We start from the raw sequence: 14,290 nt of genomic DNA on the forward strand, positions 1-14,290 counted from the left end.
GCCCTGTGGGTAGCTCCCGAAAGATTCCAGACTCGCTCTTTAGAATCAGGTGGCTCACTGAGCTCTGTATTTTGTTTCCTGGAGCTTTCACTGGTTGCTTCCCCTGAGATACCCCAAGTGACATGAAAAGCATAGTCAGGGCCTAGAGACACTTTACTGGGGATGGGCTTCTGTCACAGGTCAGAGGTCTGAGAAGGGGGGCAGGCCCCACTCCTCTCCATTAGTAGAGAAAGGTTGACAGAGAATCATTTCTTGCTTCTCTTGGCCGTAGTTTTGGTTGTTCTGGGGGCCTCAGCCACAGAGGCCTTGGGGGCTGTGGCTGCTTGTGCCCCCTTCCTTCCCCAGAGAGAGCTTTGGTGGCCCCTGGGAATCAGACTGCATGGTTTCTTGGTGGGAGAGGAGGCCTGGGGTGAGGAGACGGCCTCAGGGACTGTCTCCTCCCCTTGCGCAGGAGTGGCAGAAGGGCTGCTGTCCCCAGCCATGGGCACCCCAGGTAGCAGGGGCAGGTCGGTGAGGGTGGGCTGCATCTCCATCCTCAGCAGGTGCTCTGTCAGGGCCGTCTGTTGCCGGTGCTCCCTGTGCCTGCTCAGCTCCTGCTCCAGCTCCTTGAGGAAGCCTGGGAGGGGTCGGGGGTGGCGGGTACAGGGTGGGTGGAGCCCTGGGCTCAGCAGGAGGGTCTCTGGGCTCAGGGAAGTCTCTGGCTGGCCCCTTGTCCCTTGTGGGAAGGAGCCTGAGGCTGGGGCCCAGGACTGACACCTGGCTCTGGCCCAGATGTTGATCTGAACTTGGGGCTCCCCTCCCCAGACGCCACTGCCACCTTAGCTTCCCTCATGTCCCACAGGGCAGAGGTGGGCTCTGGGGAGGCTGAAAACCTTGGAAAGCAGGGTCACCTCGTTCTGAGCAGAATGGGCCACTCAGCTCTGGGAACTCCTCATCGCTTGAGGCTTCATCCTCCTCATCCGAAATCCAGCGCTCCACCACAGGCTGCCCGTCCAGGTCCAGGAGAAGTGGCAGGGCTTCTGTCACCAGCTCGCTGCAGAGCAGAAGGAGCAGAGGTTACCCAGGAGGGCACCCTGGCGTGGAGGATGCAAAGACACGCACCACAGCACTCACACCCAGAGGGGTGGTGGCTCATGAGCTAGGTAGGAGGTGGGGGAGAAGGTGTCATGGACAGGACCCCAGGTTTGCAGGCTGAGAGGGGCCTGGGCTGAGTTAGCAGGTAGAGCTCAGCCATGACCTTTCTTCCCACCCTCCAATCCTTACCGGTAGCCATCCTGGTTGGTGCAGCTGTTTCCAGACAGGTTGAGGATGAGAAGGCTCTGGGGGAACTCATCTGCACACAGCAAAGAGAGAGGAAATGGGGTTCTCACTTGATCTTAGCCAAAAGACCATGAAGCGATGGGAATGGGGTTCTCATACCCACTTTCTAGTCCAAAGCCAGTACCTCTAGGCACAACCCCTTGAACTCCCTGAGGATGAAATGTGGACCTGCAGGGGCATGGCTAATAGAAGCACGGGCAGATGGGTGCAGAGGGGAGGGCAGGCCCCACAGGGGATGTGTTTGGTGAGCCAGGGCGAGTGGGTTCCTACCCAGCTTCAACGTTTCTATCAGGTTCTCAGAAAGGTCCAGAAACTGGAGGCATGGGAGGTCGAGGAGGTTTTCCACCTGCCTGATTTGGTTTCCTGCCAGAGACAGGAAGCTGCAGGGGAAGGAAGGGGTACAGAGGCAGAGCTGAATCATGGAACAGCTGGAAGAAAACAGGAGGGCACCTGACACTGGGGCCCCTGGGCTAGGCAGCTGATGACCAGTGGGGACACATGGCCTTCTGGGGTGAGGGAGTAGATCTAGGCTTGCTGGTCCTTGACTGACAAGGACCCAGGCTTGGAGAAATCTGAACCAGTTCTTTGGGATATGGCTAGGTTCCCCCAACCCCTCTTCCCCTGCCTGAGCCCTGGCACCACATACCGCAAGGAGGGGATGCAAGCCAGGTTCTCAATTTGCTGGATCTTATTCTGCAAGAAGAAACCGAAGTGGGGAAACCAAGCTGAGATCAGATGCGTCGGGGGCCCTTTACAGGGACAAAGCGCCAAGACCATGTCTACTCTGCAGCTGGAGATCTGGCACTTTGGGAGTGATCACCCCACTCCTTGAACAGGTTGCCACTACCTTAAGAAAGATGATTTTCTTTCCCCATGTGGATGGTTAAGGGTGTAAACCTGGGGTATCTAAACCTGACTAAGTATACTCTTCTGATTCCACAACCAAAGAGTGACCTGGGAATCAGAAAAGGAAACTAAGAAGCCACCAGGAAAATGGAAAGGGCCTTGGTGGTGGCTTGCATACACAGAGAGAACAATGAGCATACAGGAACTTGATGGTTAAAGTTTCTATGGGGAAAGTTGAAGCGAGCTGGGAATACTCAACCAGGGGAGGGCTGGAGATCAACCAACCACCACCACCACCACCACCACCACCAAACAGCCTTCAAGTAGGATCTGAATGATGTACAGGAATCTTCATAGTTTCCTCTTCTTCAAAACAGGAAATGGGCTGGAGCTATTTAACGTGAAAGATTTAGAGTAGATGCCAAGAAGAACTTCTAGATCAAGAGAAGTGCCTAAAGAACAGTGGAAGGAGCACAGGTCATGTTCAGGATCTATTTTGAGGGAATTAGTTTTTCAATTCAGGACCCTATGTCATTCATCTGGGAATGGTTTAAATGAAGGTCTGCCTGCCTGAACACCAGGGAATGGGCAAGATGACCTGGTTGGCTCCTTTCAGATGAGACAGATTAGGTCCACAGGGGTCAAGGGGAGGGGAAGGGTGGAGAAAGAAGTTACCCCTTGCAGATAGAGACTGTGAAGATTCTGGAGGCCTTCTAAGTTCCTGATAGTAGTAATCCCCTCCCGGTCCAGGCGGACAGTCTGCAGTTCATCAAGAGTGTGAAACCTGGGAAAAGAGTCAGTAAGGGTGGTGTTAGAGCACCACTCATGTGGTCTCTTAGCAGGGAGGATGGGAGATGGAGGAGGGAAGGGGTTTCAAGGAGGGGTAGTTGGCTGAGTGATTTTAATCAGATGTGAGAAACGTCTTGACATCTTGAGGTGGTGTCTAGATCATGAAACTGCCTTGACTTGCAGACTTGTATCTCTATTGTTAGCACTGGGAAGGGTGAGAGAGAGGAGTAAGGGCCCTCTGGGAAATTGGGGGATGGCAGCTTATGGTTCCTGGAGAGATTCAGAGGCAAGAGAGACCTTCCTCTGGCCAGCTTGGATGGTGGAGGCATGGGTGGGACAGAGATGAGACACTGCAGAAAGATCCTTCCTCACCTTCCTTTTGAGTGGTTCATGGAGAAAAAAGCACTTGTTCCATCCACCCATTCATTCATTCCACAACATTGCTGAGTGCCTACTAGAGACAAATGACAGAGTCTATGCCCACCACTAATAAAGAAGCAGGGCAGGCTGGCCATGGTGGCTTACCCTGTACTCCCAGCACTTTGGGAGGCCGAGGCAGGAGGATCGCTCGAGCCCAAGAGGTCGAGGCTGCAGTGTGCCATGATTATGCCACTGCACTTCAGCCTGGGTGACAGAGCAAGACCCTACATCATAAAAAAAAAAAAAAAAAAAAAAAAAGAGGCTGGGCGAGGTGGCTCACTGTAATCCCAGCATTTTGGGAGGTCGAGGCGGGTGGATTGCCTGAGGTCAGGAGTTCAAGACCAGCCTGGCTAACATGGTGAAACCCCATCTCTACTAAAAATACAAAAAAAATAACCGGGTGTGGTGGCGCACACCTGTAGTCCCAGCTACTCGGGAGGCTGAGGCTGGAGAATCGCTTCAACTCAAGAGGCAGACGTTGCAGTGAGCCGAGATCACACCATTGCACTCCAGCCTGCGCAACAGAGTGAGACTCCGTCTCAAAAAAAAAAAAAAAAAATAGGAAGAAGGCCAAACATCTATGACAAGTGGATAACAGAGGCAAGTACAGGGGAAAGGAAGAAGGAGGAAGAAGGGAAAGAAGGAGAAAGATTAAAGAAGAGGAAGAAGAAAGAAAGAAAGAATAAGGCCAAACATCTCTGACAAGTGGATAACAGAAGTACAGGGGACAAAGGGAGTACATAGGCTGTGCACTAAGTTCACAGTAGGAGGAATCAGGGAATGCTTCCTAGAGGAGGTGACAGATGAGTAGGCATTAGCCATGAAGGTAGGGGGATATGGGGAGAAGGCATTTCAAGCAGAAGGAATAGTATATGCTAATACAGCCCTTCTGAAACTCCAATATGCCCATGCGGATCCTAATTCAGTAGATCGGGCGGAGGGGCTGAGATGCTCCACTTCTAACAAGCCCCCTGTGATGCCAATGCTGCTGCCCTACCCCTGCACCCCCTCCCGTCCACACATACTCTGAGTACTAAGGTACTAAGGTGTGAGTACACAGTGTGGGAAATTGTACACTTGTGGAGAGTGGCCAGAAATAAGGCTGAAAAGCAGAAGTCAACTCATGCTTAGGCATTGCGATTTATTTGGGAGGAAGTTTCTATCAGTGAATGCCTGATTAGATTTGTTATTTAAAAGGATCACTTTGGCTACTCAGGAGGCTGAAGTGGGAGGATTGTTTGAGGAGTTCAAGACCAGTCTGGCCAACAGAGCAAGACCCCATCTCTAAAAAAGTAATTAAAAATACTTTACTTTTTGTTTGTTTTAGAAATAGGGTCTCACCCTGTTGCCCAGGCTGGCATGCAATGGCATGATCATAGCTTACTGCAGCCACAGGTACCTGGGTTCCAGTGATCCTCCTGTCTCAGCCACCTAGGACTACAGCATGGTGTGCACCACCATGCTCAGCTAGTTTATTTTTATTTTTAGAGATAGGATTCTGTCTCTATTGCCCAGGCTGGTCTCAAACTCCTGGGCTCAAGTGATCCTCCTGCCTCAGCCTCCCAAAGTGGTGGGTGTGTAGGAGAGAGGTGAACACGGCCTTATCTAAGACAGTTGAGTGAGGATGGTGAAAAAGAAATGGAATTATTTTGAAGAAGGGAAAATCAACTGGGCATTACCACTGATTGGATGTGTGGAGTAAGTAAGGAGAGAGACAAAGATCAGTTGACAAATCAGTACACGTCAGGGACCTGGTCATCCTGAGTGTTTCAGCCTTCTAGCACCCCTTTTCTCCCCCATGCACTCACATCTTCTCTGACAGTTCCCCATCTTCAGGGAAAGTCAAGTTCCGCTTAGTGATAAGGGCTTCAGTGATGCAGACGCCCCCTTCCTCTGGACCCTGGGCTGACTTCCCTGTGAAAAGATGAGTCCAACTGTGACACTTCCTCACTCTTGGAGGCCTTACCCCGCTGTTTTCCAACTGCTCTACCCACCGTCCCACCTCCCTACTCACCTCCAGACATGATCTAAAATAAAAGGCTGCTGGTCTGAGGCGGGAGAGGAACGAAAAGAGAGGTCTGGGCGGCCCCTAAGGATGGCAGAACTCAGGATGGCAGGAGGAGAGAGAAACTCAGAGACTTAGGAGAGGAGGAAAGGGGGTTGATTCAGAGAAAATTGCTGGGGTGAGGTGGAAGACAACAGTAAATTGATGTGAAGGGTCTGGAGTTTGAGGGGTGTGGAGGGGCTTTGCTGGCAGCAAGCTGGGGTGTTGTGGGCAGGAGTGGTTGAGAAAGGAGCAGTTCCTAGGAAGCCGGAGTCGTTGCTAAGAGACTGGACGCCGAGTGGGGAGGTAAAGGCGGGCTCCGTTGGCCCGGCCTAGCGCATGCGTGTTACAGCTACAGCCGGCGGGTACGCCCACTGCTTCCGGCCCCGGGGTTCGCTACCCCACAATCCTTAGCTCTTTCCGTCTCCACTCGGCTTCCGTCCATTCTTCCGGTGGAGATGGCTGCGGCCGTGGCGGGGATGCTGCGAGGGGGTCTCCTGCCCCAGGCGGGTAAGGAGTGGCCCAGGTCCTCACGGCGTGTCTTGCGGCCGCTCTCTAGTCCTCATCTGCCCTCCTCTACTACTGATTCTTCCCATAATCTCTGACCCCAGCTAGATCGCTGGCCTCCTTACCCTGTCCAGTTCCTTGTGACTCGACTGGTAATCACAGCAACAACGTCCAGATGTTGTCTGTCTCCAGCGTTTCTTTTGCCTGGACCACTCCTCGCCCAGACCTTTGCATTATGTCTCCATCTTAATGTGTCAGTCTAAATGTCACCTCAGGTCTTCCCTTGACTCCTTAGCCCCGTCGCAATCTATAATTTTGCATTTGTTTAGTTGCTTGTTTCCTCTATTAAACTCCGCAAGGGCAGAACCATGTTCATTCAGCATAGCCAGCAGGTGGCATGGTGCTGGATGTTAGTAAGCGTGCAGTAGATATTTGTTTAGTGAATGGATTTGAGCACTTAATATAGGCCAGGCACTGTGATAACTATTTTTATATGTGTTAGCTCATTTAAATCTTTTAAATCATTTAAATCTAAAGCACCCTGTGAGAAAGACATTCTCATCTCCTCTTTACAGACGCAGCAACTGAAGTTCAGACCAGTTGGGTGGCCAAGGTCACAGCTAGTAATTGGCGGAAGAGAGATTAAAATCCAGTTTCGGCTGGGCGCGGTGGCTCACGCTTGTAATCCCAGCCCTTTGGGAGGCTGAGGCGGAGGGAACACCTGAGGTCAAGAATTTGAGACCAGCCTGGCCAACATGGCGAAACCCCAACTCTACTAAAAATACAAAAATGAGCCGGGTGTGGTGGCGCGTGCCTGTAGTCCCCGCTACTCAGGAGGCTGAGGCGTGAGAATCGCTTACACCCAGGAGGCAGAGGTTGCAGTGGGCCGAGATCGCGTTGCTGCACTCCAGCCTGGGCAACAGAGCGAGACTCCATCTCAAAAAAAAAAAAAAAATCCAGTTTAATTTGATTCCAAAGCCTGCCTGCAGTCTTAACAGTTAGGTTTTGTGGCTGCTGGCAATAAGACCTCTTACCCCAGCAAATATCTATACTCTCAGACTGTTAGAGCCGAGCCGCCTTCTATCTGGACCTTTTTCTGAGGTCACATCCCAGTCTTGGAAATGACTGAAAGTGGGAAGTTCTAGTCTTGGCCCTTGTGTTGAGGATTAAGTGGTCACTTTGTCTCAGGGCTTTTGAGTGCCTCCCTTGTTTTCTGTGGGGTGCTCTGTAGCATTACCTGTAAACAGGAAGAGAGGAGGAAAGAGAAACTTGTCTAAGAGCTGTGAGAATGGTGTAACATTTTTTTCTCCTCTTCAAATCATAGGACAGGGTGTCAGAGCAGCGGTTAGAGCGGTGGTTTTCAAACTTTAGCATGCGTCAGCATCACCAGGAGGGCTTGTTAGAACACTATTTGTGACCCGTCTTGGTAACATAGTGAAACCTGGTCTCTACAGAACAAAACAAACAAAAAACACTGTTTGCTAGGCTCCACCCCAGAGTTGCTGATTCAGTAGGTCTAGGCAGGGCCTGAGAATTTATGTTTATTTTTCTTTCTTTCTTTTTTTTTTTTTTTTTTTTGAGACAGTCTTGCTCTGTCACCCAGGCCGGAGTGCAATGGCACAATCTCGGCTCACTGCAACCTCTGCCTCTTGGGTTCAAGCAATTCTCATGGCTCAGCCACCCGAGTAGCTGGGACTACAGGTGTGTGCCGCCACGCCTGGCTAATTTTTGTAGTTTAGTTAGAGACAGGGTTTCACCATGTTGGCCAGGTTGGTCTTGAATTCCTGACCTCAAGTGAGCTGCCCACCTTGGCCTCCCAAAGTGTTGGGATTACAGGTGTGAGCCACCACACCCAGCAAAATTTCTAACAAGCTCTCAAATGATGCTGATGTTGCTGGTTGGGGTGGAGGTGGGGCATACCTTGAGAGCCACTAGATTAGACCAGGGGTTGGCGTATTATGGCAGGGCCAGTCACTGTGTTTTATAAAATTCTATTGGTACATAGCTTCTGCTGTCTCTTTACATATTGTCTGTGGCTGCTTTTGGCAGAGTTGAGCGTTAGAGACAGATTACATGGGCCCCAAACTTAAAATATTTACTGTTTGACCATTTTAAGAAAAAGTTTATTTAACCTTATCCCCTTTTTCTTTTTCTTTCTTTCTTTCTCTCTCTCTCTCTTTCCTTCCTTCCTTCCTTCTTTTTTTTTCTGAGACGGAGTCTTACTCTGTGCCCAGGCTGGAGTGCAGTGGCATGATCTCGGCTCACTGCAACCTCCACCTCCCGGGTTCAAGCGATTCTCCTGCCTCAGCCTCTCAAGTAGCTGGGATTACAGGTATACACCACCACACCTGGCTAATTTTTGTATTTTTAGTAGAGATGGGGTTTCACTGTGTTGGCCAGGCTGGTCTCAAACTCCTGACCTCAAGTGATCTCGCCCGCTTCGGCCTACCAAAGTGCTGGGATTACAGGTGTCAGCCACCACACCCAGCCCCCCCTTTTCTTAATGTGTTCAAAATATTTTCTCCTTTGTTCTCATTTTTTTCTCACATTTCTGCACATTGAGAAGAGCTGGAGAAATGGGAGCCTCAAGAGATTAAGTAATTGACCTCGGGTCACTTACTGAAAGAGAAGAGAAGCTTTGGAAATTCAGGACTTTTGTCAGACAATTCCTTGTCCCACTCTTGTGCTGAGTCTAGCTCTGTGAGCTGTGCTTTTCTCTGCTAGAGGGTGTGTTTTTTCTCCATTTGGGATAAACTAGGGCCTCCAAGAGGTTGCCTCTAACCATGTTGCTATATCCCCTCCCAGGCCGGCTGCCTACCCTCCAGACTGTCCGCTATGGCTCCAAGGCTGTTACCCGCCACCGTCGTGTGATGCACTTTCAGCGGCAGAAGCTGATGGCTGTGACTGAATATATCCCCCCGAAACCAGCCATCCACCCATCATGCCTGCCATCTCCTCCCAGCCCCCCACAGGAGGTAAGGAGGAATTTGGATACATGTCACTTGGTGGTGGGATGGTGGATTAAAGTAATCTTGTCTCTGGCCATAGTGAAGTAGGACACTCAGCCATTGTCATGCACGTCATTATTTCAGTTTGACTGCCTGATCCAGATATTTTAAGATGAAATCCGCACTTGATTCTATATTGGCTTTTGGGCTCTGGATTGGGTGGGCCTCCTGAATTTCCTTCTTGTCTCCAAAAATGTGTGTGTGAGAGCTACCCTAGCAGGTGGGGCTGGGGAGAGTATCTCTCCAATCTTTTTTTTTTTTTTGAGATGGAGTATCGCTCTTGTTGCCCAAGCTGGAGTACAATGGCGCGATCTTGGCTCACTGCAGCCTCTGCCTCCCGGGTTCAAGTGATTCTCCTGCCTCAGCCTCCTGAGTAGCTGGGATTACAGGCATGCACCACCATGCCTGACTAATTTTTGCATCTTTAGTAGAGACAGGGTGTCACCATGTTAGCCAGGATGGTCTTGATCTCCTGACCTCGTGATCTGCCTGCTTCGGCCTCCCAAAGTGCTGGGATTACAGGCATGAGCCACCCTGCCTGGCCATTTTTTTTGTGTGTGTGTGTGTGTGAGACAGAGTCTCTGTCACCCAGGTTGGAGTGCAGTGGGACACTCTTGGCTCATTGCAGCCTCTGCCTCCTGGGTTCAAGCGATTCTCTGCCTCAGCCTCCTGAGTAACTGGGATTATAGGCACATGCCACCATGCTCAGCTAATTTTTTGTATTTTTAGTAGAGATGGGGTTTCGCTATGTTGGTCAGGCTGGTCTCGAACTCCTGACCTCAAGCAATCCGCCTGCCTTGGCCTCCCGAAGTGCTGGGATTATAGGCATGAGCCACTGCACCCAGCCAAATTTCTCAATTTTAAACTAACACTGCAAAAGAGTTATATTTATGATTGGCAAAATAATTCAACATGAGTACAGTGTCAGATTGATAATTGAAGTAATTTTAGCAATATTATTGTCAAGCACTGTTGACTAGGGCAGACTGCAGGACTGTTTTCGGGGGAGTGGAACTGAGCATCCTCAGGTTTGAAAAACACTGCTAAAGACTGCAATTATCTAATGAAAGTGAAAAGGTTAGAGTAGTGGGAGATGTTACATGTCTCTGAGAGTCAGAGGCCCAGTTATCCTACTTGTTCCCCGATCTTTTGCACATCTGGACATCACTGGAAGCCCTAGAACCTACCACAGAGGGAGCAAGGTTGCCAGGAGAAGTGGCAGCTGATGTACCCTTGGTCATTGCTTTCCAACTTCAGGAGATAGGCCTCATCAGGCTTCTCCGCCGGGAGATAGCAGCAGTTTTCCAGGACAACCGAATGATAGCCGTCTGCCAGAATGTGGCTCTAAGTGCAGAGGACAAGCTTCTTATGCGACACCAGCTGCGGAAACACAAGATCCTGATGAAGGTCTTCCCCAACCAGGTAGGGAGCAGGCCCCTTGGCATGGGTTGCCCATCTTCCCCCCACCCCCACCAGACTCAGACCTCACCATCTGCTCCCCAGTGATGATACTTCTTACTCCTCCTCTCCATGAGTCACCCTCTAATCTGGTGTCTAACCTATGATTAGGGGCTGAGAAGACCCTTGGGTTGCACCCTCAGCCTAATGTGGCCCATGACCCACGAGGTAGCTCTTCCTCCCACTTGTCCCCGATAAGCCATTTTTTCCTGCTGTCCCAGGTCCTGAAGCCCTTCCTGGAGGATTCCAAGTACCAAAATCTGCTGCCCCTTTTTGTGGGGCACAACATGCTGCTGGTCAGTGAAGAGCCCAAGGTCAAGGAGATGGTACGGATCTTAAGGACTGTGCCATTCCTGCCGCTGCTAGGTGAGCAAGCACCCCTGCCAGTTAGGGGTGGGGTGAAGAGGGGCCTGCTGCCATCTGCTAGGCTTGTCTTGGTAAAACCGTGAACGTTCTTGGAGAGAGCATCCTTTCATGGATGGAGCCTGAGTAAACAGCACATTTATTGAGGGCCGACTGTCACTCCCACACCTGTGTTGTCTCACTACCCCGGGTCACTTCTGCACTGGAGGGAAGACTAGGAAAGGCAGACATGGAGCAGGGAGAGAAAATTTAGATACCTTGAGTCTAACAGTGGGGTAGTAGGTGCTGAAACCCTCACAGATGAAGATATTTAAAACAAGTAGCCCAAGTAAAGGGTGCCGAGGGCCAGTGACCAGTGTTTCCCAGACTCCCCTGATGCTGACTCACTTAAGGGGCAGAGAATACTGCACATGTCCTTGGAAATCCAGATTTCACAGGTCTCCGTAAGGAGGGGGCGGGACAGGAATCTGATTTTTTTTTTTTTTTTTGAGATGGAGTCTCACTCTATCACCTAGGCTGGAGTGCAGTGGCACAGTCTCAGCTCACGGCAACCTCTGTCTCCTGGGTTCAAGCAATTCTCCTGCCTCAGCCTCCCGAGTAGCTGGGATTACAGGCACCTGCCACCACACCCAGCTAATTTTTTTTTTTCGTATTTTTAGTAGAGATGGGGTTTCACCGTGTTGGCCAGGCTGGTCTTGAACTCCTGACCTCAGGTGATCCGCCACCTCAGCCTCCCAAAGTGCTGGGGTTACAGGCATGAGCCACCGCTCCCGGCGAATCTGTGATTTTAATACTCCCTCAACACTCCATGATATTTATTCAATTTTTTAATTGTAAAATACACACAAAATTTACCATCTTAACCATTTTAAATGTACAGTTCAGTGTTAAGTACATTCATAATGCTATGCAACATCACCACCATCCATCTCCAGAACGTTTTGTCTTCTAACAATGAAACTCTACACCCATTAAACAATAGTTCCCCGTTACTTCCCTCCATTCCATGATTCAGGGTCTCACTCCCATTGCCTAGGCTGGAGTGCAGTGGTCCGGTCATGGCTCACAGCAGCCTGGACCTCCTTGGCTTAATCCATCCTCCCACCTTAACTTCCTAAGTAGCTGGGACTATAGGCGCATGCCACCATGTCCAGCTAATTTTTGTATTTTTTGTATTTGTATTCACCATGTTGCCCAGGCTGGTCTTGAACTGCTAGGCTCAAGGAATTATGCCACCTTGGCCTCCTGAAGTGTTGGGATTACAGGCGTTAGCCACTGCACCCAGCCTGATTCTTCGTTTTTTTGAGATGGAGTTTCGCTGTTGTTGCCCAGGCTGGAGTGCAATGGCGCAATCTCAGCTCACTGCAACCTCCGCCTCCCGGGTTTAAGCGATTCTCTTGCCTCAGCCTCCCAAGTAGCTGGGATTACAGGTGCTTGCCACCATGCCTGGCTAATTTTTGTATTTTTAGTAGAAACGGGGTTTCACCATGTTGGCCAGGTTGATCTCAAACTCCTGACCTCAGGTGATCCACCGACCTTGGTCTCCCAAAGTGCTGGGATTACAGGCTTGAGCCACCATATCCGACCTCATCCTGATTCTTTTTTTTTTTTTTTTTTTTTTGAGACGAAGTTTCGCTCTTGTCACCCAGGCTGGAGTGCAATGGCACGATCTCAGCTTACTGTAACCTCTGCCTTCCGGGTTCAAACGATTCTCCTGCCTCAGCCTCCCGAGTGGCTTGGATTACAGGCGCTCGCCACCACGCCTGGCTAATTTTTGTATTTTTAGTAGAGACGGGGTTTCTCCATGTTGGCCAGGCTGGTCTCGAACTCCTGACCTCAGGTGATCTGCCTGCCTCAGCCTCCCAAAGTTCTGGGATTACAGGCATGAGCCACCACACCTGGCCACCTGATTCTTATTTACAAGGAAGTTTAGGAAACACTGACTTAATAGGGGTCAGGGCCAGGTGGATATATTAAGAGTTTTCTGAGGGAAGAGTGAAGAAGTAGGGATCGATCCCAAGCACAGTGGGTGTGGTGTGGGGCACAGTGGAACCCAGGTCCTGGGGAAGGCAGGATTTTGAGAAGGGCAATGGAGAGCAAGTTCCTAGGGTCAGAATATTGTTTTCAGAGAAGAAAGGCATCTGCAAGGAGCCTAACTGACCCTGTGTTCTTCCAGGTGGCTGCATTGATGACACCATCCTCAGCAGGCAGGGCTTTATCAACTACTCCAAGCTCCCCAGCCTGCCCCTGGTGCAGGGGGAGCTTGTAGGAGGCCTCACCTGCCTCACAGCCCAGACACACTCCCTGCTCCAGCACCAGCCCCTCCAGCTGACCACCCTGTTGGACCAGTACATCAGAGAGCAACGCGAGAAGGATTCTGTCATGTCGGCCAATGGGAAGCCAGATCCTGACCCTGTTCCGGACTCGTAGCCAGCCTGTTTAGCCAGCCCTGCGCATAAATACACTCTGCGCTATTGGCTGTGCTCTCCTCCATGGGAGATGTGGAAGAACTTGGGGTCGGGAAGTGCGTTTGTCACTTGGTTTTCACTAGTAATGATATTGTCAGGTATAGGGCCACTTGGAGATGCAGAGGATTCCATTTCAGATGTCAGTCACCGGCTTCGTCCTTAGTTTTCCCAACTTGGGACCTGATAGGAGCAAAGTCTCTCCATTCTCCAGGTCCAAGGCAGAGATCCTGAAAAGATAGGGCTATTGTCCCCTGCCTCCTTGGTCACTGCCTCTTGCTGCACGGGCTTCTGAGCCCACCCCCTTGGGGCACAACCTGCCACTGCCACAGTAGCTCAACCAAGCAGTTGTGCTGAGAATGGCACCTGGTGAGAGCCTGCTGTGTGCCAGGCTTTGTGCTGAGTGCTGTACATGTATTAGTTCCTTTACTCCTGACCACATTGTACCCATTTCACAGAGAAGGAGCAGAGAAATTAAGTGGCTTGCTCAAGGTCATGCAGTTAGTAAGTGGCAGAACAGGGACTTGAACCAAGCCCTCTGCTCTGAAGACCGCATCCTGAATTTCTACACTAGAGCTTCCTCATCAGGTTACCTAGAAGTGGGTCCCATCCACCATCCAGGTGTGCTTGGATGTTAGTTCTCCACCCTCGAGGTGTACGCTGTGAAAAGTTTGGGAGCACTGCTTTATAATAAAATGAAATATATTCTACTTCCTTTATTTTGTGGTTTACACGGTTGTCCTCCCTATAAACTTACTCTCAGGGGCTTCTCTGTCATCTGACTTTCCTCACTCTGGCTTCCCTTCCTAGGAAAATCCTCTTCCCCTATACCTGTTCCCACAAATGGCATCCCGCGCATGCTTGCCCTATTAAAGGCAGCTGACAGCTGTACCCACTAGCTAACGTGTCTGGTGGTTCTGGACAAAAGGCCTGCGGGAAAACTAGGATTCTCTATTAATGGGGAATTCTGAGAGCTCTAGGGTAGGAGGCCTCATGCAAGTCTTCATGAACCAGAAATTCCTAATAAAGGAGACGGGATGCTTAACTCGGAGTCCACCATCATCCTTGAT

General features: G+C 50.6%; 2 protein-coding genes across 3 annotated transcripts; one reads left to right on the forward strand and one right to left on the reverse strand.

Annotated features, from left to right (window-relative positions):
* Positions 1–135: 135 nt before the first annotated feature.
* On the reverse strand, positions 136–5,831 carry LRRC46 (leucine rich repeat containing 46). Its single transcript, XM_016931562.2, has 8 exons — positions 5,390–5,831; positions 5,184–5,289; positions 2,842–2,950; positions 1,967–2,013; positions 1,591–1,700; positions 1,264–1,333; positions 891–1,033; positions 136–616 (listed from the first exon to the last, which is right to left on the reverse strand). Exons 1-8 carry the CDS (start codon positions 5,397–5,399, stop codon positions 246–248), a joined length of 966 nt encoding a protein of 321 aa, XP_016787051.1. The 5' UTR covers positions 5,400–5,831; the 3' UTR covers positions 136–245.
* A 4-nt stretch (positions 5,832–5,835) lies between these two features.
* Positions 5,836–13,930, forward strand: MRPL10 (mitochondrial ribosomal protein L10). 2 transcript variants are annotated; one of them, XM_001173485.5, is made up of 5 exons: positions 5,836–5,929; positions 8,732–8,901; positions 10,192–10,356; positions 10,614–10,758; positions 12,932–13,930. In XM_001173485.5, the coding sequence occupies exons 1-5, from the start codon at positions 5,878–5,880 to the stop codon at positions 13,183–13,185; spliced, it is 786 nt and encodes a 261-aa protein (XP_001173485.1). In that variant the 5' UTR covers positions 5,836–5,877; the 3' UTR covers positions 13,186–13,930. The 2 variants fall into 2 exon arrangements, with proteins under 2 accessions (XP_001173485.1, XP_001173458.1); XM_001173458.5 differs by having other exon boundaries at positions 5,848–6,078.
* Positions 13,931–14,290: the final 360 nt, after the last annotated feature.

The sequence above is a fragment of the Pan troglodytes genome, chromosome 19, assembly GCF_028858775.2.
Source record: "Pan troglodytes isolate AG18354 chromosome 19, NHGRI_mPanTro3-v2.0_pri, whole genome shotgun sequence".
In the NCBI taxonomy this organism is placed as follows: Eukaryota; Metazoa; Chordata; class Mammalia; order Primates; family Hominidae; genus Pan; species Pan troglodytes.